A 24,777-nucleotide genomic window follows, 5' to 3' on the forward strand; every position below is an offset into this window, starting at 1 on the left:
GAACGAATAATGCTTGTCGGTCGAAAAGCGACCTGTGCACGGAACATGGAAGCGAGGTGCGAAATTACTTCCACCTCCAAACCGAGGGACGAGACGCTTACACATCATCCGGTTCGGCCGCTTCCTCGAGGCGCACGGAACACACGGAACGTCATAAAGTGGAAATGTTGCTGCTGCGGTGTGGGCAACCTCAATCTTTCCCGGTTCGGGTGCGCTCGTTACGGCCATCATCGGTCACGAAAACGACAAGATGAGCTCATCTTCACTTTGCCACGCTGGATGAGGCCGTATGATGATTTCCATGCGCACGCTGGGTGTGCTGTAGATAAATTTGGGACATAGTTTCCCAATATTTAGAGCTCTGGTAGAATCTGTAGTTAGCATCTCTTAGCACATATTATTAAATTTAGAATAAAAATTCTACAAGGTTTTATTTTATTCTCGTTATTTATGACAGGGTCTGAACGAAAGTAATTTATGTCGTCAGCGGCGGATCAAACGGTAGGCGGAGTAGGCGGTCGTCTAAGGCCTCGCCGTGTTGGGGCCTCGACGTGTTGTGCCGATTGTGCGATTTGTGAAAATTTTACAGAAGAGTTAATTTATAGCAAAAAAATTAATTTTAAAGGCAAAAAAACGATCAAAAATATCTTCCTTGGTTATATAAAACATTTGTTTCTATGTGATAAATTAAATGCAGAGAAGAATATCGACTTTGTGACTTTAAAGTATAAACGAAATTGCACCAGGATTTCCGAATGTATAGTACCAGGAGAGCATCCACGGAAGAGGTAGCACCTAGTACAGCAATTTTGCTCGAAAACCGCCGAAAGGTATGCAATGTTTAAACACTAACTTTCCCGTTGGTGGAGAAAAATTTCTTCGAAAACTACCAGTTTCCGAATGTATAGTACCAGGAGAGCATCCACGAAAGAGGTAGCTCCTGGTACTGCGCCGAAAGGCATGCAATGTTTAAACAGTAACTTTCCATACAAAACCAGCTGTTTTCAGATTTCCGATACCAGGAGAGCATGTTTTTCAAGAGGTAACACCTGGTACCAATATGTTGCGCAACACATGTTGCACAACACATGTTGCGCAACATGTGTTGCACATCATCTGGCATGCAACATATGTCGCGCAACATATGTTGCGCAACATCTGGCATGCAACATCTTAGATGCAACAACTTAGGATTGCAACAATGTTTAAACATTGCATACCTTTCGGCGCAGTACCAGGAGCTACCTCTTCCGTGCATGCTCTCCTGGTATTATACATTCAAAAACTGGTAGTTTTCGAAGAAATTTTTCACGACCAACAGGAAAGTTAGTGTTTAAACATTGCATAACTTTCGGCGGTTTTTAAGCAAAATTACTGCAAAATTTTACTTGACCAACGGGAAAGTTAGTGTTTAAACATTGCATACCTTTCGGCGGGTTTTGAGCAAAATTGCTGTACTAGGTGCTACCTCTTCCGTTGATGCTTTTTTGGTATCGGCAATCTGAAAATAGCTGTTTTGTAGGGAATTTCGTACCGGTCGACGGGAAGTTTGAGCGAGATGAAGGATGCTTTCCGTTTCATCCATCTTCCTTACACTAGCGATCACTCTCATGGGTGTGATAGTATGCAATGCAATAGTGATGGGCAAATTTATTCCACCGGACAAAATCCACGGGGCCCAAATTCCATGGGCAAACTTTTCTGAAAACTGGTGGCTCTGCTCAATGTAACGCTATAACTTATTCGAATTCTTAGTGCTTCTGCAGAGTTACAGAAACTGATTTATTTCGACTCTGCTTTTTATACACAATCTATTTTGTTTTAATGATTTCTGTTGTATTTTCCCTTAACGCCAAAATTATTGAGTTCATTTTTTTTAATATTAAAGTTGTTACAGAATTAGAACCAAGTTTTCGTGGAATCATTTGGACTTCATGCATTGAACAATCTCCCACTGTGACACTGTGAACTCATACAAAGAGAAAGTTCTGTTCTATCCCAACTTAACATCCACCGTATCGCGGAACGCAAAACGCACGAAACACACCTAACACCTAGCTCCTTGGCCGCAGATTAGAAAATTTCCGAAAGTTATAATGTTTGTTTGTTTCACCGACAAAAGGTGAAAATGATTAATGGTAAACATCTGGATCAGTTCCGGTGGTTTTCCGGTGATCTTCCCGGAGCGGCAGTCGGGCAGAACTGGGCAGGGACCAGAGAAAACTCAGCTCACCCGCCAACAACACGCCACACTCGGTGATGTTTCTTATCCCGGCTTAGCCGCACGAAGCCGCACGGAGAGGCAACCATTCCCTGTAAGTCTTCCTAATGAGGAAACTTTTCGTTTCCAACACTACACCCATTCCTTTGGCCGTGGGTCCTTCCCACGGCCAAGCCAGACTTATGAATTGTTAAACATCCTTTTTCGCTTTTCCACTGGCTCACTCCGGTTTGACCCGCGGTTCGGGGGCAAAATAGTACCGCATAATGGTTGGGCGCGGGTGAACGTTTTAGTACGAATGGTGGCAAACCGGGTTTTGAGGTATGCTACGAATTAATTAGCCCGTTGGTGGTAGGATTTTCTTTTCACCGTCTTTTTTTGTCTCATCTTGTTTGCTGTGTTTTGTTCTGGTTTTGGCTCTGTTGTTTTTCTGACTGCTGCTTTCATTTCATGCCAGGCTGAAATTCAATTAGGCGAGAATTGATGTTTTTCGGTGCGATTAGAATCTCATTACCGGTCGACAACAGACACAGGAAGGTGTCGATTTTGTCTGCCTCCCGGGTGGGTGGCAGTTTCACTCTTTTCTGTGGGTATTATTTGCCCCCAAAGCCCCCTCCACCCCTCCTTTTTTTTTGCACCTCGTTTGGGTCACATACCCACAGGATCATCGTTTCGGTTGCGTTGTACGGGTGAAATGCCATGATGATTTGGCTATTGTTAGCACGAAACCCTCTGCTCTGCTCCACATCCGGCGCATTCCCGTCCTACCATTGTAACACACTCATTATACCGGCATGTTAAAAGCATCATTAAATGGGACGTTGCAAAAAAGCAACAAACAAATCTAACGGTGGCCAAAAGTAGAAATGGAACATGAGAACAAAAAAAAGCCCATTCACCCAACCCCAAAATCATAATTAGCATAAACAAATCAAATCAAATTCAATTAGGCAAATCCGACAATCCGGGGCAGTTCGGTAGTGGTTGAGAATTGGGATGATATTTTTTGTTGTCTAATGTTTTCCTTTGTTTTCTCTTTTTCTACGTGCGGTTAAGCATCCTTTTTTGGTTTTTTGTTCAACTTATACAAAAGAAAGTTTATGTAAGTTTAGTTTTTTTTAATACAATGCTAACCATTTCTGTTATTTTACTCGTTTTAGGGTTCTTGAATATTATGAATACATTAAACAATATTCAAATTATTTTTATTTTGAATTAGGCAATTTGCTTCAGCATTTAGTAATGATTGTGTAAATATTGTCAATTAGTAAATTTTTACACAAATTAGCTTAAAAATTAAAATTTTCGCTTATTTTCCTTTATCAACTCATTTTTTATTGTTTTTTCTTACTATTTTCTTCTTTGTTTAACATTCCTTAAAAACATTTAATGTTGTAGATTGTTGAATTTAATTAGCTACACTATATTATTATGTATATTTTATCTTATATTTGAAGAAAACGTTGCAAAGGAATAAAAAAATTCTTAGGCAACAATAATTCATCTCTCACAGTACTATTATTTCCACAACCCTGCCAACCTTCACCCACGTTCCGAATCGATATCAATCAATCATTTCTCAAAACCCATAATGGTGAAGCAAAGGATGGAGGTATGCAAAAGATCGAGATACATATTCGGTTTGGTGGCAAAGCAAAGAAGCATCCATGCGGGTGGAAAAGCAGGAACACGAAATATTGTCACATCCACTTAATGTGGCCCGTTGTTACCGTCAATTTTGTCACCAGAAAGTGCATACCCCGTGGGACGGAAAGTGCTTTCTACCGTACCGGTACCTTGTACCACGAATGACACACGGGAAGGACGAGTGATGAGGATAGGATGAGGGGGAGTGATGATATAAAATGTAAAATACTTTTAATAAGAAAGTAAGACGATAAACTCACACCGTCAAAGTACTGGGAATTGCTCTCAATTAGTGCAGTGTCACGAATTCGGATTCACGGCTTGCGAGTGTCCTGGATGTGTATTTTTTTTTCCATTCGCCTTGTGCAACGACATGAACTGCTCACGGTGGTATGCGGCTGATGCTGCTCTTATGATTTATTCCTTCCCTCCATAAGTGCCTGCTATCGTTAATGGCGGAGGCGTGTGAAATTGCTGAAAGGCCAATGTGTATCGTGTGCCGTTAACGGTGGCAAAAGGAGATCCCGCAAAAATTGCGTCAATCGAAAGATGTGAGGATACTCTGATAACATTGTTTCATCATATACATTCTTTTGATTAGAGTAACAATTTTTTTATATACTAAATTTCGAACTACAGCACAACTCATATTCATATTCTCAATATTTTCTATTTCTAACTTTCTTTCGTACATTTTATAGTAAAAACTCTAAAACCCATGACATCATACAAATGCAAATAAAATAAAAATAAAAAAATGTTAAGAAGGAGGACAAGTCTGCTGAATTTTTATGATGTTGTATAACAATTAATGAGGTATAGCTAATTTTTCAGGTTCAGGTTACGACTAATTCAATTTATAATCTTTTTAATTATTCCTTACAGTAGTATGTAGCCTTGGCTTGTTCAACGAGAACTCGATGACGTACTTGATAAGGTGCTCCACAGTCACTCATTTCAGCAGGTTTTTCGCTCCTTGGCTTTCCAAAGCTATTTGGGAATAGACCTCAAATGACTGAAATGAGACATATTTTAAATGGCCGAGACTTTTTCGAGGCTACGTTGTCCAGTATCATTCTCATCAAGTGACTAGACCTGGCATATAAAATACACGGCACTGAGAGCAGCAGGTTGTTTAAAACAACAATTCATCCATAGATAAAAATAATGACCAAAGATCTGTAAGCAACATCAGACATTATAGCAAACGGGGAAAGACAGAAACCATCATAGCTATTAAGCATATATCAGAATATGATGTTAGTATTATGTGACCCAAGATGACCATATTAACTAACTCAAATAGCAGTAGAGCTATTTAAAACCCACTCGCTGGTGGGTGATGAAAGACTGCCGAAGTAGAATGGATCAGTTTGTTAAGAGTGATAAGGATAAAGATGAGGATATGTGCAAACAAATCCGCTTCAAAACACTCTCTAAATGTAGTTGGAAAGTATTAAGGGATAAATACAAACCGTATGTAGCATAGTTGCAACGGTTGAGATATTATACTTACTTAGTATACTTTATAGCATACCGATGTGATATATCATAAGCAGCACATCTAAACTATAACAACTGCAACTTAGTAGTCTGTTTTCTACGAAAGTCATCCACTATCAACCACATTAGACCTGACCGAACCAAAAAAGGAAATCAAAAGAGAAGTCAGTGTTCGTAACACAGTTCCGGTCAGCAAACTCGCAGCATGTGGCTTTGCGTGAAACAATCTCGCACGCTTCTCACATCCGTGACTTTCCGGCGAACAAGAGGAAGTAATCGAGATGTGCCCAAACAGCATAGTGTATAAGTATGTCGGTCCTGATTAAACCGTGCGTAAACGAGCGAGTATCCAATGCAACTGAAATCTCTAGCTCTCACTCTCTATCGCAGATCGCTTGGTTTGGTAGACGGATGAATGAATGGTTGGGACGAAAGGATACGCTGATGATGTATGAATGAATGAATGACCGTACAATGGTGTGCGTGTGTACTAGAGAGCGGAAGGATATTCGTACGCAAACTCCACGCCCCTTGCAGTGGCTGTGTGTTGGTGTACGAGCAATAAATTTCTCATCAGGTAGGCCACGCCTCCCAGAAGGATATGGCGTCCATTGCTTCTTAGTAAATAGCTTGTTCACATTCTTCGGAAAATGTGGAGGCGCACGGAATATTTTATGTCCCGGTGTTGCAAAGTTGCATCACACTTGCCAGTGGAGTAGGTTTAAGGTACGATCGATGGGTGAACGTGTGTAACTGAGCCCTGAGCTGGGTGAGGCTCTATATGCGGGGACAACTCGGTAGGAAGATGGCAAACACTCGATTGCGGTTGCCACACAGCAGCAGTCGGTCAGAGGTTGGATTTTACGCTACTGACACTGTGAAACTACCCAACCCAGCTCCACACGGCCGCCGGTGAAGAGCATTAGCAGTTGTACCTTCCACCAAGGGCTCACAAACTGACATACGATGTCGTGATGACTGCAACACTGGGGATCTCCCCTAGCCCGAACATAAGGCCACCACTCATTGATGTCGGTGTCTCTCTCTCTCTCTCTCTCTTGCTCTCGCTCGTCCTTTCACCCTTGCTGTGATACGTAACTACCCTCGGTGAAACGGTGAGGGTGACTGTGGATACTCGAACATCCGGGCCACGGTGTATGTGTGCGAGCCGGAAGGACATGAAGCTAACGACGAAAGGCACCGACGAATCCGTGGTTAGCTTCGGAAAAGATGAGAGACGCATTGTACGGGAAGGGCATCCGAGGCGGTAGACATCATCTGGTTTCAACCCCCTAGCAAGCCAACCGATGGCTGACGACAGCCAACGTGAACTAGGATGAAGTCAATTTTGATATCAGTCTTTACGCAGCTTCCATCGCAGCCAGCCAGGCGGTGGTGTCACTGTCATCGGGTCGACAAGAAAAAGGCTTCGACAGTTGCTCCCCAATCTGAACGGATTTTAGTTTTGTGCCGTGTGTGTGTGAGAAAGAGAGCGACAGATATAGTGGAACGATGATGGACTTCCGGAGAACCGTGGGTTCTTTTGTCCCCAACTAGCCAGCACACATTTAACGTACTGCAGCGATAGAAACCAAAGCCAATTTTGAATCGTCGGTAAAGAGTGACAAGACATAGATCCAGGAAGGCTTTGACGTTGGAGCACAAACAACCAACACATCGTTTGCTGCAGTGCTACACGGGTCCGTGCAGTTGGGAATAATTAAAGTGTCTAGTCGGCTGTCCGAATCGAGTGCTCCGAAGTGTTCCAAAAGTTGAGGTTTGGTGCAAACATTTCGTAGTGGCTCTCAAAAAAAGTGTACCGGAGAAAGAAATCATGATCCAACCGGTCCACTATCCGAGTACCTTTGCAATGTGACAACTGGTTTGCCATTTATTCTTTCCTGTGTGCCTAACGGTGTGTTTGAATTTGTGCGATTTTTTATTTGAATTCCACAAAGCAAAAAAAAGAAACAAAAGTCAAACGAGATACTTTCTTCGTCTAAACGAGGTGCAACGAGTGACCCGAGAGTGGCCCCAAATGTCCGACGTTCTGTGCCAAGAATACATTTGCTCATATTAAAACGTGGCAGCAACAAAGTCATTTTCACTGCGGGATTTTTTGTGTCGCTGTGTTTTTAGTGAGTCCTTTCTCGGTCACTTTTCGTTAAAATTGCACAACGAGCACGGTAAAGCACGGTGTAGGAATTTTGTTGCGTTGTGCAGCCATTCAGGCTACTTGGCTCACGGTGGATTTCAAACTCATTTGGCAACCGCGCAGAATGGGAACAGGTACGGATTACAGACGAATGGAGTTATTGCATATTATTATTCAAGTTACTTTTTCATTAGTATAATCATTGGGAATCGAGACACAAATCTCCGCAGTTCTATATTTGTCGTTCTGATTGTATAACTTTAGGCGTTACTCAAGTAAAGCACTGTATTTTGCTGCGTACAGTTGTTTTCGAGTGTGTGTGCACCACAGGTTTTACAATCTGGCGAATATTAATTATATACATTCAACTTATATGGTTTGTTTAAATTTATTTGGCTCTAGTTGATTCATAAAATATTTTATTTTATGATTAATCGCTTAACAAATACATTTTTCTTGATGCTTGCTCTTAAGTAAGAACAAAATCTACATTAACTTTTCCGCATTGTTTATCATTGATACAAATAACAAATACAAATAAACATACAAATTATTTAATTGTATTTTGTTAGCCTATAACAAGTGGGACAAGATTTTTTAACTTAAATTAGTGATTTCACCCATCAAGGTTTTCGTTCTTTAATGAACCAATGTTGTAATACCTAAAAAAATGATAAATGCTAAATATTGTATATGAAATAAATAATTTTTAAACAATTTATTTATAAATAAGGCAAAAATGAGTCATATTTTCTTATTTACGTAGGGTTTATTTAAAAATACAATTAATTTTGTTTTTTCTGTGATATTGCAGACATATCTGTCCTGAAGAATGTTTTGTGAATGAAGAAGAATGAAGGATGAATGGAAAATAGGAGGAAAAGATGTTCTTGTCACAGTTGTCTTATTTCTTTTCTCTTGCTGACTGCAGAAAAGTGATCAAACATATTGTAAATCCTTTAAAACGACATCATTTAATTTTAGTTTCAATAATTTATTTTCAATTATGTGATTTGTATTTCTGTTTGCATAATATTCGAAACTTTTATCTTTTATTTTCATGTTCAATGTTTCATGTTCAACTATTATTTATTTTTTTTTTATACAGAGAAAAATATTTGTATATTAAAACTTTTTAAAGATTATTCGTCAGGTTCCAAAAAAAATCAAAGCTTGATTCATAAAGTTCTTCTAGAAACCTATATTACTTGCCCTTAACATAAGAATGATTCCGCACGTTAACATTACTCTGAACGAAGATTAACGTAGTTTTAGTATTCAATCACTCAATTCCCTGTACTTTGCATAGTTTACGGAGTATTAGGGGATTGTTACAAAGAGGATTGCATACCTTCAGGCACTATTGCATGTATTAAGACCGTAATCGAAAGATTCTTCTTCCACCAATTCGGTTTAACAAATACGTCGTCTTACACACAAACTCCCATCATTCGCTACCAAAACAAAAGTTACAATTAACTAGCACAATGACACTGATGAAAGGAAACATACGTTATAACCGCATTACACATTATCCTTCCCACCCGAGGGCGACACCCAGCTCGCTGCAAAACACTACAATGCTTCAAACATCACAACAAACACCAATCACACACCCCTCCCGGTGTTCGAGTGCACCAAGCGGAACCAGTTTTTCCTTCCACGCCAGTTTCGAATGTTGTTCTATCGGCGTCCGGTACGCTCGAGTGCTGGCCAACGCTTTCCACCACTCTCAAATCCCTGCCGTAACGAGTGTTTTCCTTTCACAAATATTTAAAATTAAAACAAAACAATCGAGTGTTGTACAACCCGGAGGGAAGGAAAGGGTGTGTTGGATGGGTAGGTGGCAAGTGTTTGCAAAAAAAATAAGAACCATCAAGTCGAAAGTTCTACCATAGCAGTGGCTTCTAATACCGAGTGCACGAAAGGATCATCAGTTCCGGTTTTATTTTTCCAAAATATGAAAAACTTTCAACCTCCCCGGTAAGGAGCGTCATCTCAACGATGTCAACTTCTGCCCCGGTCCGGCTAACCAAAAACCAAAGACAAACCAGCACCGGTTTCCAAAAGGCACCCACTGAAACGGGCCCGTAAGGCACGCTCCGGTTTGTCTCGTAGCGAAAAAGGGGGATTAGAAACGCAAATAGCGTTTCCCTCTCGTTAACCCAATGGCAAAGCTCCGAATCCATGCACCGGAAAGGCCAGCAGCCGGAAAGAGTCACAGACACTCCCGGGAAAAAGGGTTCAACCGGTTTCCCGGCCGCCCTCCGGAGAGTAAAGCGAGCGAGTGTGAAAGCCATCTCGATAATCGATTCGAGTGATGCAAGCCGACAACCAGCCGACCGGAAGGCGTTAGAAAAACATGAATTAAAATTTTGATTAATTTTTCAATGTTGGTTTTGTACCGCTCGGCGCACACGGGGCCGCCCGTGCCTGTGTCCACATCAGCCTCATAAACACGATTCCCGACTATGGCCGGGGTTTAGTCTCCGAATGCCGAGTCGAACGTTTGTTTATTGAATGTTTACCTACGACCCCGCACCAGCTTCACCTCGGCCTACTCGGCCACATCGCTTTGCATACCGCTCTTGCACTACGGCCACAAACGGGCGCCATTTTGTCAAAAGTATACTACGCCACTCGCAATTGGCGCCACATCACAATATCAGAAAGTTACGCAACGTTGCACTTGGAAGGCGAGGCACTGGGCGTATGGACACTACAGGGAACCGAGCAGGACGCTGCAGGATGCAATTGATTTATTGTGCACTCGCTGTGTTCTCTTTGTTTGAACGCTTGAACGGGCATATGCCATTGTGAGTGAGTGCGTGTCCGGCGGGATGTCTACTAATGTGATATGGTACGGCAGAGAAGTGGTCAAGTCGGTTGGTTTGATTTTAGCCGGATCGATTCGGATTCGTGACGGGATGGCGAACACAGCGTCCAGTCCAGTTCCAGTCCCATGGCCGTGTGCAGCGTCCGTAAGCAAACATTTTCCTTCGACGGAGCCGAAAAGTTGGCACACACAGGTTGAATGGGTGTAGCCGCACGGTGACACGACGTCCGGATACCGTTGTCGTGAAACCCGGGTGGCTTTGTGAACGTGTACAGCTTCATGTGTAAATCTTGCTGATGGACACGAGCTGATTGGTCGCGAGTGGTTAAAAGTGAAAACTGACTGGAAATCGTGACGAATCGATTTATTAGCGAAATAATGGAACATATTGTTTGGACATTCGTTGCATTCTATGGCTTGATATTTGTTGCATTGTATAAGGGAATTATTAGGTGACGTAAATATTTCAGACCACCAGTTTACATTTTAGAAACTAATCATTGAAGTTATAATTAAGGGCTTTAGCATAAAAAAGTATAATTTTGTGTCCATAATGTGAGTATTAAGTATTATTGAGCCTAAAAGTATGCAATTAGTATTTTAGGCATTTTTCCCATAGTACGTCAGCCACTAAGAAACAGTTTGTTGATAACTGCAATTGCTAATAAATCAGTTATGCCTATTTAAACGCCTAAAAGTATGCAATAATCTTATTAAAATGCATTAATTTAAGACTTAACAATTGGGAAACTCGGAAGTGACGCTGATTTGTAGCTGATGATATAAATTGTTTGACGTGACTGAAAAATCTAAAATTTTCTATTTACATTTTCAATTTATGCTTGTATTTTCCCTTACTGCCATTCTATGCCCTATTGATTGTCCACTAGTACCATTTATCAACAAAAAGATTCACAAAATTATGCCACGTGGCGATTAACCCACTTTAAAATGGAAAGACGCTTCATAAATACTTCCGCATAAAAAAAAAAGCTGAAAGCTTCTAGTCTTCCAGTTTTTGTCCTTTTACAAGACCAAACCATTTGCAGCCCCTTGCGTGAGAAGTGTTGCCAAATGTCAAATCAAAATCACAAGCAAAGCCAGCAGTAAATGTACAACGGGGAGTAGAACCAACAAAAAAAAAGAACACGCAAATGAGCATGAGACGTTGTAAAAACAACGGCATTACGTCTCGGACGCAGGCAAACCCCGGGTCGTGAGTAAATGAGTGTTTTCCACTTTTCCTGATTTGGTTGATTTCTGTACCGATGCACACTTTGTGTCCCTTTTTGCACGGCAAAACGGTAAACGAGCTACGGCGTGTTGACTGTGAATCCTCTTAAGAGGTAAATTCGGGCGTCAAACAAAAAAAAAAGGGTGAGCTGACTAAATAATTGCTTTATTTTTGCTGCCACACTCAACGGTGTTTCGGCAAACGGTGTGTTGGTGAAGCAAAAGATTCTTTTACTTTACGTTGGTTGTTCAAACCCCAAAGAGTGGCAGAAGATTGAAGGCAACAAGCGTAAATGAAGCTCAGTTCTTGAAATAACAAAAACGAACCATCCAACGAAAGCTCATTAGTCAGTGATTCCAGTGCGGAAGAAAGTGAAAAAGGATCACTCACAGTACCAATTGAGATTAACGTACGCTTCACTATATTTTGGTAGTATTTATTATTTATTGGTAGATGTTATTTATCTCTTTTATTTTAGGTCTTTTTTCTGTATTCAGTTCTCAATGATATTATGTCATGAATAGGTCTTGAAGATATGTCACCTTAAAGGATGAAAATACTATGTATTATCCTGAACTTGTTATAAAAATTGACGAGAATAATCTACCAATTAGACGACAACTGTGATTTTTATTGATAATAAATCTGATATAACTATGCAAACATAAATGTTTCGCTTAGGAGGTTGAGTAAATCTAAGTAGTAATTTACAGACGATACCAATATTGTTTCGACATCGACATGCGAACCTTGAGTTTTTCCGCCTGAATGTATGCAATGCAATACAAATCGGTGAGAACGCAACAGTTATAGGAATACCATTTATATCGGTGGTTGGCGCCTGTTGTTATGCAATTCCCCTTATATATTTGGCTGCTCGAACTTATTGGTCTTACAACTTACATTTTGATCAGCATAACATTATTTACATGTACATTTACATTAACATTACAAACAAAATTTTTATTAAATCTAACTATCTGTCCTTTGACCCTATAATAATTGTTGTATTTTCATTTCGTTTCCGGATACTCACTAACCTATTGAGGTGACAGATTGCTAGACATACCGTGCAAAGTGTGCGGAGATCGCAGCTCGGGCAAACACTACGGAATCTACAGCTGCGATGGTAAGCTCTTCGGATGCGACCTGCATCCTTTACGACGTGCTTTTCCTTTTTGCTTAGCTTTTCACACGTGCCCAACTTCTCTGGCAGGTTGTTCCGGGTTCTTCAAGCGCAGCATACATCGAAACCGAGTGTACACGTGTAAGGCGGCCGGTGAGCTAAAGGGCCGCTGCCCGGTCGACAAAACCCATCGTAACCAGTGCCGTGCCTGTCGGCTTTCCAAGTGCTTCCAATCGGCGATGAACAAGGACGGTAAGTACGGTGAGACTTGCCAGGAAGTTTACGTGCCCTCCGGATCAGGTTCGCGGTTTTGGTTTCCCCAGAGACGGATTGGCACGTTGTTTGCGAATCGTTTGGCATTACGCATCGTTTCGCGTTTAGCACTGATTACGGTGTGATGGAATGCTAATCAATTGCGAACGGTTGCGGTTTGATGTGATTGCCGACTGTCTCTAAGATGCGACAATTTTCCACCTCACGCTGTCGACTCCCTAGCGCAGGGACACGCCTGCAAATGAACGACTGCGTGTAAACACAGCTGTCAGATTTCCGACCAGACTCCAGCCGTAACCGGGAAGTGAACGTCGATGTAGAACGGCGTAATCGGCATTTTCCATCATTTTCCGCATCGCTTTTTTCACCGTCACCAACACCGCTTCCCACTTGGCAAACAAATCAAATGAAGCGTTCCATTACATTTTCCCACCACCATTCGCGCTCCGTGTGGCCGTGCGGTTCGGGAGCGCACGATTTACTTCACGGTGCTGAGTTTGAGCCATTTTTTCTTCCCTTCCCGTCATGGTTTTGCGCACAAGTAATAGCGCCAGGATCTCTCTGTCGGGCCAGCGTTAAGAAGCTTGTCACCAATTTGTTCATCGCGTGGAAAATACGATCCTCCTCAGACCCCGCTGTGCCGGTTCTCTGGGGAGTGTGCCCGGGGAGTGAAAGTGACGCTCGACTAAGTGCGGGCATTTTGATGGAAAACCAAAAACGGAATCCCTGTAATCCGCCGGAAAGCGATATTTTCCAGTAATGTCGTCTGTTAGCGGTTTGGCGATAATGTGGCGGCCGTGGGTCGGTGGCACATTTTGTCAGCCGAAGCCATATTTCGTGCGATGGTGAGCTTTTGCTTTGTGCACTCGTTTTCGTTGTGGTTGATACGATTGTTGATTGAGCGAATCGAATCGAAAATGAACGATCAAAAGGCACATAAAAATAGGTGAAAAGAAAGAAAGGACGCGACTGTTTGCTCAGTACCACATTTGGGTTTATGTAATTGAACAAACATATGAACCGACATATGATTACTACTACTAGCACCAACGTACACAGAATTGTTATAGTAAATTTATAAGATTGAAAAATATTCGGTGAAACCATTTCCTATAGCAATATACCACAGGCGACTAACTCACACTAAATAATTGACATCATCCATAGTGAACGAGATTAATGTTACTGTCTCACATTTGAGTAACACCTGTCTGACTCTTTATATAAATTTTTCTCCAAGAGAAAAGGTATAAAAAAGGTTAAAAAAATGTCCACTAGCATCTAATGAACCCGCAAGCATTCATTGCATACTTTTAGGCGTGGTGACCCTGGAAGAGACCGTGGTGAAGTAAATGCAAAGGCGTAGACTATTTGTTTGTATTGAAGGCTGTAGTTGTGTGTTTCGTATAGAAAACTGTGTATATTAAAAAAGAACTGCTTCTTTTTAGCTTAATTCTTACAGTGCGAAGCGTTTACATATGGCCTTTTTCAGTATGTACTGATTGTAGCAAATTATTTTTATTCATGAACAAGGACCAGGCCGTACCGTTTTCCGAATAGCGGTGGGATACCTTATACCGGGTATTCTCAGCCGCATTACGGACTTCAACCCATCCGAATTAGCCAGGATTTCGGATGTGAACATGAAAAGTTCTCTTGAAGTTGTTACTTTCGAAAAACAGTATCGGTGGAAAACATATGTGTACTTTTGAACTGGCACAAAATACTAAGAAATCACATCTTACAGCTCTCAAATCTCAAACGGAAAATCTCATCCAATTATTTTGAGTCCACAACAGAGAGATGGTTGTTGAAAATACTGAACTGAAAGCAGGCATGCATGTTTTGAGCGGCTTTTGTTTCTAGCCAAATGTCCGGTTTCAATACAGGATTATTGCAAACTGTATTACGCTCCTTTATCTTCATTGCCTCTCAAAACCAGCCTGTTTAGAATGTTTTGTTTACAATGTTTTTTGTCCAATGTCCAATCGTTTATGTTCAACTAAACGTTGCCTTAAAAACAACTTCACGAAATATGGCAAACACATGGGCAATCGCCTCAGCACCAGATACTGACGTACCTCATTGTCTCACCATGTCTTCAGGGCTGCTGGCTCTTCATCGCCCAGCACAAATTTGGTGTCAGAAGGAATTAAGGTAGCGGAATCTTACAAAGTTTGCAAAGAAGAAAGAAGAAAGCTCGAAAAAAGTAGTTCGAGTTCGTTAGTTCGTTACTACCGGCACTGTAAACGGGGAGATCTACCTCAAAGAATGTCTACAGGTATGTCTGCTTTCCTCTGTAGATCCTCTACAGATCCTCTGATCTATTGATCTAATTACGAGCAACTATTCTAATCTTTTCATGGAGTGAATCGAAGCCAAGTTGCACATTTTGGCGCACCCCAAATGCACCGGAACTAAGGCTCATCAAAGAATAGCACTACTTAAACTTCCCAAACAGATCCAATCTTAAGCAGACATGAAGGAAAAGTGAGTTCAAGTTACCAACTTTAAAACGATTGCTTTAATGTTTGCCCACTGCTTCATCACCTTAGAAAGCGCATTAAATTATTTAGCTAGCAATTCGATAAACAGTCACTTCCTGGTGTGAGCATTACCGTGCAGTTTTCGCCTCTTTTATGGTTCCGAGGGCAACCGAAAACCTTCATTTCCCTACAAAACACACATGTGTAAACGCTTCGCATTGTGAACCTGACAGACCGCTCTTAATGCGCACAATTCAACTTGTTGATGACCATTGTCCAGGCCAAGGAGAGTTGTGGCTATCCACACAACGCACAACAGCTGTACCGAGTTTCCATCATCCCATCGGAAAAAGGTTGACCAGGGCTCAAGAAAATCCATCGGTCAATCGGATGTACCACGTAACGAATCGTTGCGCTCTAACGAATTGAGGTAGCGGCACGAATCCCGTTGACCTCGGCGTTGATGTTGTACACCACGCTCGGTTACACTGTTCCCTTTTTTTTGTGCCACCCTCGCCCAAAATCGTATATTGATCCATCCACCCACGCGATCCCTAGCGGAATTAGAAAAATCCTCCGGAACAATTCCCGTGATGTGGCGAGAGAGTGAGAGTGAGAAAAAATGCGATTCGATGGAAGCTGCATGGCGGAGGTTTCCCAATTCCGTGGGAACTTGTCTGACTGTTTATGAAGTTTTAATGCGCTTTCCCCAAAAACGGAAATGGCGGAGGGAAAAGCCGAGACATGAATTCGACCGTGTAAAAAACGCCCTTTTCCACATGACGCACCGAATGATCATGTGAAGGGAGTGTGTGTGTATAGAACTGACCTACCTGGAAAAGGGGTTGCTAGGTGCCTGATGCTGTGCCCGTAAATGCACTCTCCGAAACACGGGGACACAGGCGGACAAAAAATTAACACCCTCACCGGGTAAGGGAAAAGTGGGTTTTGTTTTGATCGCGCACTAAATTAATTATAAATTAGCTAATTTCGCTGTTAAGCCACTCGAATGCTACCGAGCCACTCGGTGGCATCCGTTCCACCTACACCTATCATATCGCCCTCGGGTGGAGGGTGGATTTCGCTCCGTCATGAAGGCGAACAGTGCGATCCGGCACCATATGTGTGCACGGTGGGTTGTGCGGGTGCTTATGTGAACCGCATCATGTAGAAGGTGTGCAAAGCAGCCAGGCACCATGTATCAAGTAAATATTTATGTCCCCGCCAAAACACACGGAACCGCGCAGCCGGAAAAGGGTATCGCGTTTTCACTCGAGCGCTGGCAACACAAGTGTCCCGGTTCTCAGCGTTGTTTCGGCATTGGCCACGACCATTGCACCACCCCTCCACCATCCCTCATTAGAAGCCAGCCGATCCCCCGCATAACCCCGCAATTTCCCCGGACCACCAGTTCGGGATGGGTGCGTCGGGTCATGAATCTTTTTGATGATGTTCCAGATATTCAGCACCACCATTCGTGCGCGGTTGTTTTTCATCTTAATTCGCACCGTATGGATGGATGGCTGGGTGGGTGATGGGTGATGGGTGCTAAGTCCGTGGTCGGCTTTTCCACATCGTTGCCCGCGTGCTTCGAGCGTTAGGCAGTCGGGTGGAAAACAACGGCACATATATCCTTCGCGCAAAGTTTCGCGATTCATCCACCCCGTGGTGCCACAAGCCACATCCGGTGTGCCGGTGTGTGCATATGATACCGCCCTCTCCGTTGCCACCTCTCATCAACCCACGGACAAGTTTGATTTTACCACGAACGCACTGCTGAATATTGCTGTATGTTTCAATGTTGATGATGCCAAATTTGTCAGACATTTTCCCGGCCCGGCCGTCCTACCGTCGCAAACGCCCACCCCGATTTGTTTTCGTTTCAGCTGAAAAGGGATTAGCCGTGGGTGATCGTACTGCAATGGGCGATTTAGCGTCGATGTTTTCCACAGTGGGTTTTGCTGCGTTTTGTGCAACTGCAGGTTTGCAAGCGACGTGGCTTTGCCGGGGATTTTACGTTCCAATATTTATCCGACAAACGATTTAGTGATCTTTCCCCATGCGCTGGAAACAGCTTTTTCGTTTCCGTGCATCCATCCCCGATCGATCAAGCATTTTGTTTTCCAGGTGTGGTCTTTTCCGGTGTTTGCAAATTTATGCAGATTCATCAAATATGTTGCACACGAGCGGAAGTGGATAAAATATTGTGCTTGAATAACAAAGCATAACATAATCAAATATTTTGTTTCGTCAAACAGAGGCCTTTTTAGACAAATTGTTTAATACTTGTGCCTCTATCGCGCTGCTTGATAACAAAGGTTGATGTGTTAAATATAGGTTGATGAACATTTAGTCGTAGGCCTTTTGATTTATGCTTTGGTATCTTGCATTATTTTGCGAACGAATAGTTGCGCTTATTAGTATGCAATCCGCGGTGAAAAGTTACATTTTTAAGAGGCTATTTGTTGTTGCGCCTAAATGTAGACAATGAGAGTACATGTAAATAGTGTTTCTGTGAGGGTTTGCTCTACGTGTGAACGAAAAAGACATGTGATAAGGAGAAAACCTCATATAGGGGTGTTTATCTGATACATCTGAGTCCCATCTTAATGTTTTATATACCTTGGTAAGCAGCATTGAACGAGTCATGGTTTGTATTATTTTGGGCTAACAGTTCCACACGACTACCGATTTCAGATTGAACACTTTTGAGATAGTGTTACGTTTGTCTAGATTGCCGACGTTCCTTAAAGAGTTCAGAAAGGCTTAAGATATGGATAGTTATATAGAAATTAGTGTACAAATGTCCTAAACCATACAAGTACCAAAATAAATATAATAATCTTACCATAACTCTGGCTTTGTCTAATGTCTAATCTTCAAATATATTTGTTACATAATCGAACTTTAAGGCGGATTTTACAAGATTGACATAGGTACAAGGAACTCCATCGAATTTCCTTCGAAGTCCTTCGAAGAAAAATTTTATTGTTACTCGTAGACATTACTAGTAAAAGGTCTCCAGAAGCAAATTGTGCGATAGCAAATATTCGCGAGTGCAGTCGATATTCCCAGTGACAGTGGGTGTTTGTCGTTGATTTCAGAGACCTTGGAGTGACGATCCTTGACGACAAATCCTTGAGTCGCTAAAACAGCGGAACTGTAATGCGCTGTAATTCGAATTAACTTTCGAATTTACTCGCCGACGTTGCTTTCCATACTTAATCTATACATCCCAGCTAGGAGGCTTCGTGCTAGAACGTTACTTAACGTACAGGAAAGCCATAGTCGTTTTGGTTCCTCTCCGTCCGATTCGTTACTAATCATGTCGTGTCGCGAGTTTATTGCAGTTTATGACCGTTACGAACCTGACATGTCGTATTACGCGTTCTTTAATTGTATTCGTACCGTCAACTTCGTCTTAATTTATAAGCTTATTTATTTATTTGTAAAATTATGTAGCTAATTAGCTAAAACCGCTTCATAGGGGCCATTTGACGGCCATTGAGTTTAAGAAATAAAATAACACAAATAACAAAAAAAAATGACCACTTCCCAGCTATGAAAGAATGTTCAAGAACCGAGTGTACGACACATACGTCTTAGGATGATCCAGCACATTCATTAACAGTTCAGAACCTTACGCATCAATTAAAATCGACGTACAGGTCAAACGCCCATGCAATAGTCGACGGCTATTTTTTTAATTATTAAAATGTCCATTAATTTGTTTGATGTTTGATGAAATGGAATGGAGTTTGATGAGGAAAATGAAGTAGAATAGTAAAAAGTACAACAAGGTCAAAGATAATGCAAGTGTATTAGGAACATGACCAAAAAATTAAGCTGGTTTCAATTATTTTATGTTGGAAAATTTTGTATGGAAATCTGTTTTCCGCCGCTATGACAAGGAGTCATAAGAAACGCATCAGAATAAACAATTATCAACGTTGTAGCCGTTAAACAAATGCTCTTCTCCGATAACATTTTGCATAAATCACTGCACTACGAGCGTTTGCCTTTAAATTTAACGAACAACATCATAAAAACCTTTCCTCCCCACACTAAACCGTATTATTGTCAATTTAGCTTTCAAGTTCTCGCTTTCTTATCCCCATGTTACTCCTCTGCTGCTGGATTGAGTGCGTGCTAACCATATCGAGACACGATTACCATACCAGCATCCAGCTGTTAGCGTAGCCAAATTGCGAATAAATCACATCGTCAGCCTTGGGAGAGTTGCGCCATCATATTCCAGGCACCATCATCATTACCCGAGTCCAAAAGTTGGGCAAGATTATCATCCACTCTGAGCAGTTCCCGCATCTTTTAGCTTTCGGGGCTATTTTCTTTAGCACATACCACTGATCGCATTAGCAAAGACCCCCCGGAACAAGGAAATTCCCCCAAACCCGCAAGTGGGAACACAAAGAAAGGCGGGACTAAAGACTAAATTTCCATCTTAAAACTGCACACCACAACAGAAACGGTTGCTCCCCCGTTCCAAAGGCGACAGGATTTGTTCAATATTTGAGTTTGAGGTCCCGTGCCTCGTTTGATGGTTTTGTATCTTCCGGTATGGAGTTTTTTGGTCGTGCGGCAAAACTCCACGCCTTTTGCCCGTGGGGACAACGGGCGGACAAGTTTTGCGTAAAAGTCTTAGGCAACATCAAGAAACCACTTGGCATCGTTTGATTGTCGCGTTCCGGGACGGGAAACTTTTTAATTCTGGTAACCCTCTCGAAGGATTTATGGTTGGAATATAATATCTTTTAACGCGCTGGTCGGTTGGGTTTCCTTCCAGACACTCATTACACGGTTACGATGTTTTTGGTCGGGTAACGCATTTGGGGTAAAGAAAGGATTAAAGGTCCTTCGGCGTCAAAAGTTACGCCGAGAGAAGGTTTGTGATACCGGTCCCTTCAGTTCTTCACATTCACGCTGTTGTGGAAGATTTCAATCATCTTTAATCAAATCACTCCCTGTTGAAGGACTTTTCCCTTCCTATGGCTCTTCCATGGGCTTTGTTGCCTAAGGAATTGGGCATTTGGCCGAAGTAAAAGGAATCCGTTTGTCCCTCTCCGTATGTTCAATCTGATTAGACTTTTTCAGCATTTAAAAATGATACAAATTCAAAGAGAAATCCACTGCTTCTTTTTTGTTTATAATCGCCTGCCCTGCCCTACACCGTATCCGTTTTCAAATCGCCATTGACACCATCCGGAACACTTGACATTCCCAAGTCTAAAAGTAAATCGCTCGCAAACATTAAATGTCGATCAAACCCGATAGAAAGGATTAGGCACTTCATTGCGAGCGTCGAAATACTGTTGTCCTCACCATCGGTAAGATGCCCTTCTTTCACTCTGCCCTAAGAAGCCTCACAAACAGGGGGAAAGACACTTTTTTCTCTCCATCCACCAACACCACCACCACCACCAAAGTCCATCCGTATGCGCTCTCGATCAGCTGACAACTTTCCCACAGGCCGTTGTGTACCATGTGCGTTAAGTCATGTGTCAAAATGTTACAGCACAGCACAGGGTGTGCCGGAGGTTCGGTGCTGACGGGGAATCGGAACAGCATCCTAAGCCGCTTTTCCATTCCCATCACCCTCACCCACATCCATCCCATTTCCCCCGTTCAGATAATGTTGAGGATGATGATGATGATCCTTCCGATCCGTATCGATTTCCATTCGTTCGTGGTGGCAATTAACCTTCAGCTTCAGCCGTCCCCGCTGCTTTGTGGCGGTGGTAATCGAATAAATTTCGTCCCTTTTCGGAACAAATGAAGTGTAAAACACAAATAATCGAGCGGAGTGGTTGATCGCTGGGGCGTACCACGAAGGCGAACGTGCCCGTGTCCGATCGGTTAGAAAACATTGTTTATTCGATCGTATTTTTCACATGACCTAATTAGATTGAACAACATTAGGGATCGGACCGTTCTGCTGTGACCGTTTCGTTTGGTGTATGTGGAGAAATTGATTTTCAAAACTATCATGAAAGAGAAATAAACTTTAAGTAGGTTGGGTAGAAAGATCACTTCAAACAGTTAATTGCAAGAAGTTATTGGAAAATCAAACAATTTCGATTGTTTAAAAACATGTGTTCAAATCGTATAAGAATTCAACTAGATAATAAATTCACCACAAAAAAAAATTAGTACACATTGCATAACCTCAGGGGCAACGATTGATTGCCTGTTTATGCGTTGCGCACTATCTCCCTAAAAGTATGCAATATGTATTACAAACTACTCGTCGAATTTGGTCATTAAACATGGATTGGTTTTACTTACCAGGAACGTTGTTAATAAATTGTACCGTTTCAGACAAAATTCTGGACAATCTCAGACATGCTCGCCACATCCTGCAGAAAGGTATCTAAAAGATGTCAATTAATATATACACATTTATTCGAATCGCATTTTCAAAAGGATTGCATACATATTGATTAACATTCCTTGAAGGGATACGGCTTAACGGAACACCATCCGCACTCTTATAAGATTCAAATTGAAAATTACACGTTTCTTGTACATTTCGTGCCAATTTAGGTAGTAAAGATCCCCCCCTACACAAAATAAAAATCCCAAACGAAACAAGCGAAACAGATGGAAACAAATCGAAACTGCTTGCGGCCACTAATCGATCAAGTGCATTCGCAAGAACCGGTTGCATGTTCAATTAAAACAGAAAGGCAAAGAAAAAAGTTCCACTTCCGTTGCTGTAAAAACTCGTTTCCGCGGAAATGGATAAAATTGCCTCCAGGAAAATGTTAGCCGGGCGAAATGTTCTAACGCTCTTGGTGCGTATTTTTTTTGGGTTTTCACTTGTATTAAGAATAGATTAACCTCGTTTCCCGGGTGATGGTGATGTAAATTTTGCTTGAATATACTGGCATATTAGAAAAACTCTATTACTACGTTAATTGGATGAAGTAATTCTCCATTTCTGCCCATTTTTCGTTCTAATTACAGCGGTTCAACACGAACGTGGCCCGCGGAAACCGAAGCTACAGCACCTGCAAGCGAACGGAGGTCACCCGGGACATCCGCATCTGGCCGGTCCGTTCGTGAACAGTGCATCCTACGGGCACGCGATGTCTCACTTCCCACCCGGACTGCACCATTCGGCCATGACCGGTTCGAACACGCTGCTGCACCATCCACAACCACTGTCGTTCGCCCCGCTTGGCCATCACATGGGACCTTCGTTATTACCGCCGGTGAAGCTGGAACAGAGCAAGTTCGAATTCACACTCGGTGCTCCTAACCGTGGCGACGGCAATGGTGGTGTTGGGCCAGGACAAATGCCGGGAGCGAACATCCTGTCTCCGATCAAGATGGAACACGGCAAAATGACGTCCGTCGGTGGGTTCGAATTCACCGCGGCCGGGCACATGCAGCACATGTACAAGTCGCTGGAACCGATGCCCCCATCGCCGACCGATTCGAAGAGTTCGATCAGCGTTGACTCACCGTCCGAAAGTCTCACCAGCCCGCACTCGACGGTGGATGGTAGCTCGAGTGTTCTTAGCCCAACACCGATCAACGCCACCAGTCTTAGCCTTCCGTCGCCACTGTCCCAGAACGGTGTGCTCGACATACTCATGAGCACGGACAAGTGCCAAGAGTTCATCCAGTACCAGATGCACAACAGCAGTATCGCATTCCCTGCGTTCACACCCGTCAGTAGCGCCTCCAGCGGTGTTGTGACGCCAACATCGGCACAGCCCGGGCCACCGCCCGTGCCACCACCGTCCACTACAACGGGATCTGCACAACCACCGCCACCACCACCGCCCCCACTTGTTCCACATCCGATCGCACTAACTGCTCTACCGCCCGAGGGTCCAACCATTGTGCGACTTCCCACCTGGGAGATTCTCCAGGTAAGCCATATTTACCATGTGACCGTCCACCGATTCGCCATTTTTAAATTCCACTAAAGCAGAACATCGATTAATTGTGTTTGCTCAATATTGTCTCCCACAGGAAACAACGGCCCGATTGCTGTTCATGTCCGTGCGATGGGTACGGTGTTTAATTCCATTCCAAACGCTCTCCAAAAATGACCAACATTTACTCCTACAGGTATGCAAAACACAGCGCATCTTATGCGAATTAAAAACAAGCTCACTATTTTGTTCCTTCCATTTTCTGCTATCCAAGGAATCGTGGAAGGAACTTTTCCTGCTCAACTTTGCCCAGTGGAGTGTGCCGTGGGATCTGAGCAGCCTGCTCGATTCACCACAGGTGCGCGATCGTTTGCCACCGGATGCGGCTACCCAGCTGGAGATGAAGACGATGCAGGAGATACTCTGCCGGTTTCGCCAGATCTCGCCCGATCTGAGTGAGCTGGGTTGCATGAAGGCGGTGATCCTGTTCTCACCGGGTAAGTAATGATGATTGTTTATAATACGAAACTAAGGTAAATTCCACATTTTCGTAACGATTTCACAAACAATTATTATTTCTGACACATTGTTTGATATTCATAAGCTTTTGAGGTTTGCCAAAATACATCACATAACTAGTAGCAATTCCATAAAAATTTCATTAAAACATTCGAATTGCATAACTTTAGGCGAATGTCAAAAAATCAATCTTCCTTATCGTCTATTAGCATTAGGACAAGACAAATCGAAAGTTTGATGGATTTCTCCTATGTTCTTCATCACATTCCATCAACAGAAACGTCCGAACTGTGTGACGTACAGCCGGTCGAGATGCTACAGGACCAGGCCCAGTGTGTTCTTTCCGAGCATGTGCGCGTACGCTATCCACGCCAGCCGACCCGATTCGGACGCCTTCTGCTACTGCTGCCCCTGTTACGCACGATCCGCTCCACCACCATCGAGACACTGTTTTTCAAGGAAACGATCGGTACCGTACCCATCTCCCGGCTGCTGATCGACATGTACCAGATGGAAAAGTATACCGACCTGGAGGGAGGTGGCACTGGGGCACCGACGCCAAACGGTACCATAACCCCGAAGGCATAAATCTGTCCCCGTACAGTTTTCCACTTGTACCCCGATGTACATGCAACTCGCTCTCTTGTTGTGGGGGTGGGTTTTTCCACAATTTCTGATGATTTTTTTTTGTTGTGCTTTTTAATTTCACAAAAACATCACCGCACACAGTAGACAAGCTCAAGACCGAGTGTCGGGTGGTTCTGCGGAGGCATGATAGGGAAAGGGGCAAAAAGATTCGTGCTTGTTCGGTGCAGCACCATGCTTCTGGGGGTAAAAGTATTTTTCCTAACGCTTCCGGCTGTTTGAGTTTTA

The 24,777-nt window shown here is 42.8% G+C and overlaps 1 protein-coding gene across 1 annotated transcript; it reads left to right on the forward strand.

Moving 5' to 3' along the window:
- Nucleotides 1-7,650: 7,650 nt before the first annotated feature.
- Nucleotides 7,651-24,492, forward strand: LOC128303663 (protein dissatisfaction). Its single transcript, XM_053040704.1, has 7 exons — nucleotides 7,651-7,660; nucleotides 12,645-12,725; nucleotides 12,813-12,974; nucleotides 22,466-23,379; nucleotides 23,483-23,581; nucleotides 23,660-23,882; nucleotides 24,182-24,492. The coding sequence occupies exons 1-7, from the start codon at nucleotides 7,651-7,653 to the stop codon at nucleotides 24,490-24,492; spliced, it is 1,800 nt and encodes a 599-aa protein (XP_052896664.1).
- The last annotated feature ends 285 nt before the right edge of the window (nucleotides 24,493-24,777 follow it).

This window comes from Anopheles moucheti, chromosome 3 (genome assembly GCF_943734755.1).
Source record: "Anopheles moucheti chromosome 3, idAnoMoucSN_F20_07, whole genome shotgun sequence".
In the NCBI taxonomy this organism is placed as follows: Eukaryota; Metazoa; Arthropoda; class Insecta; order Diptera; family Culicidae; genus Anopheles; species Anopheles moucheti.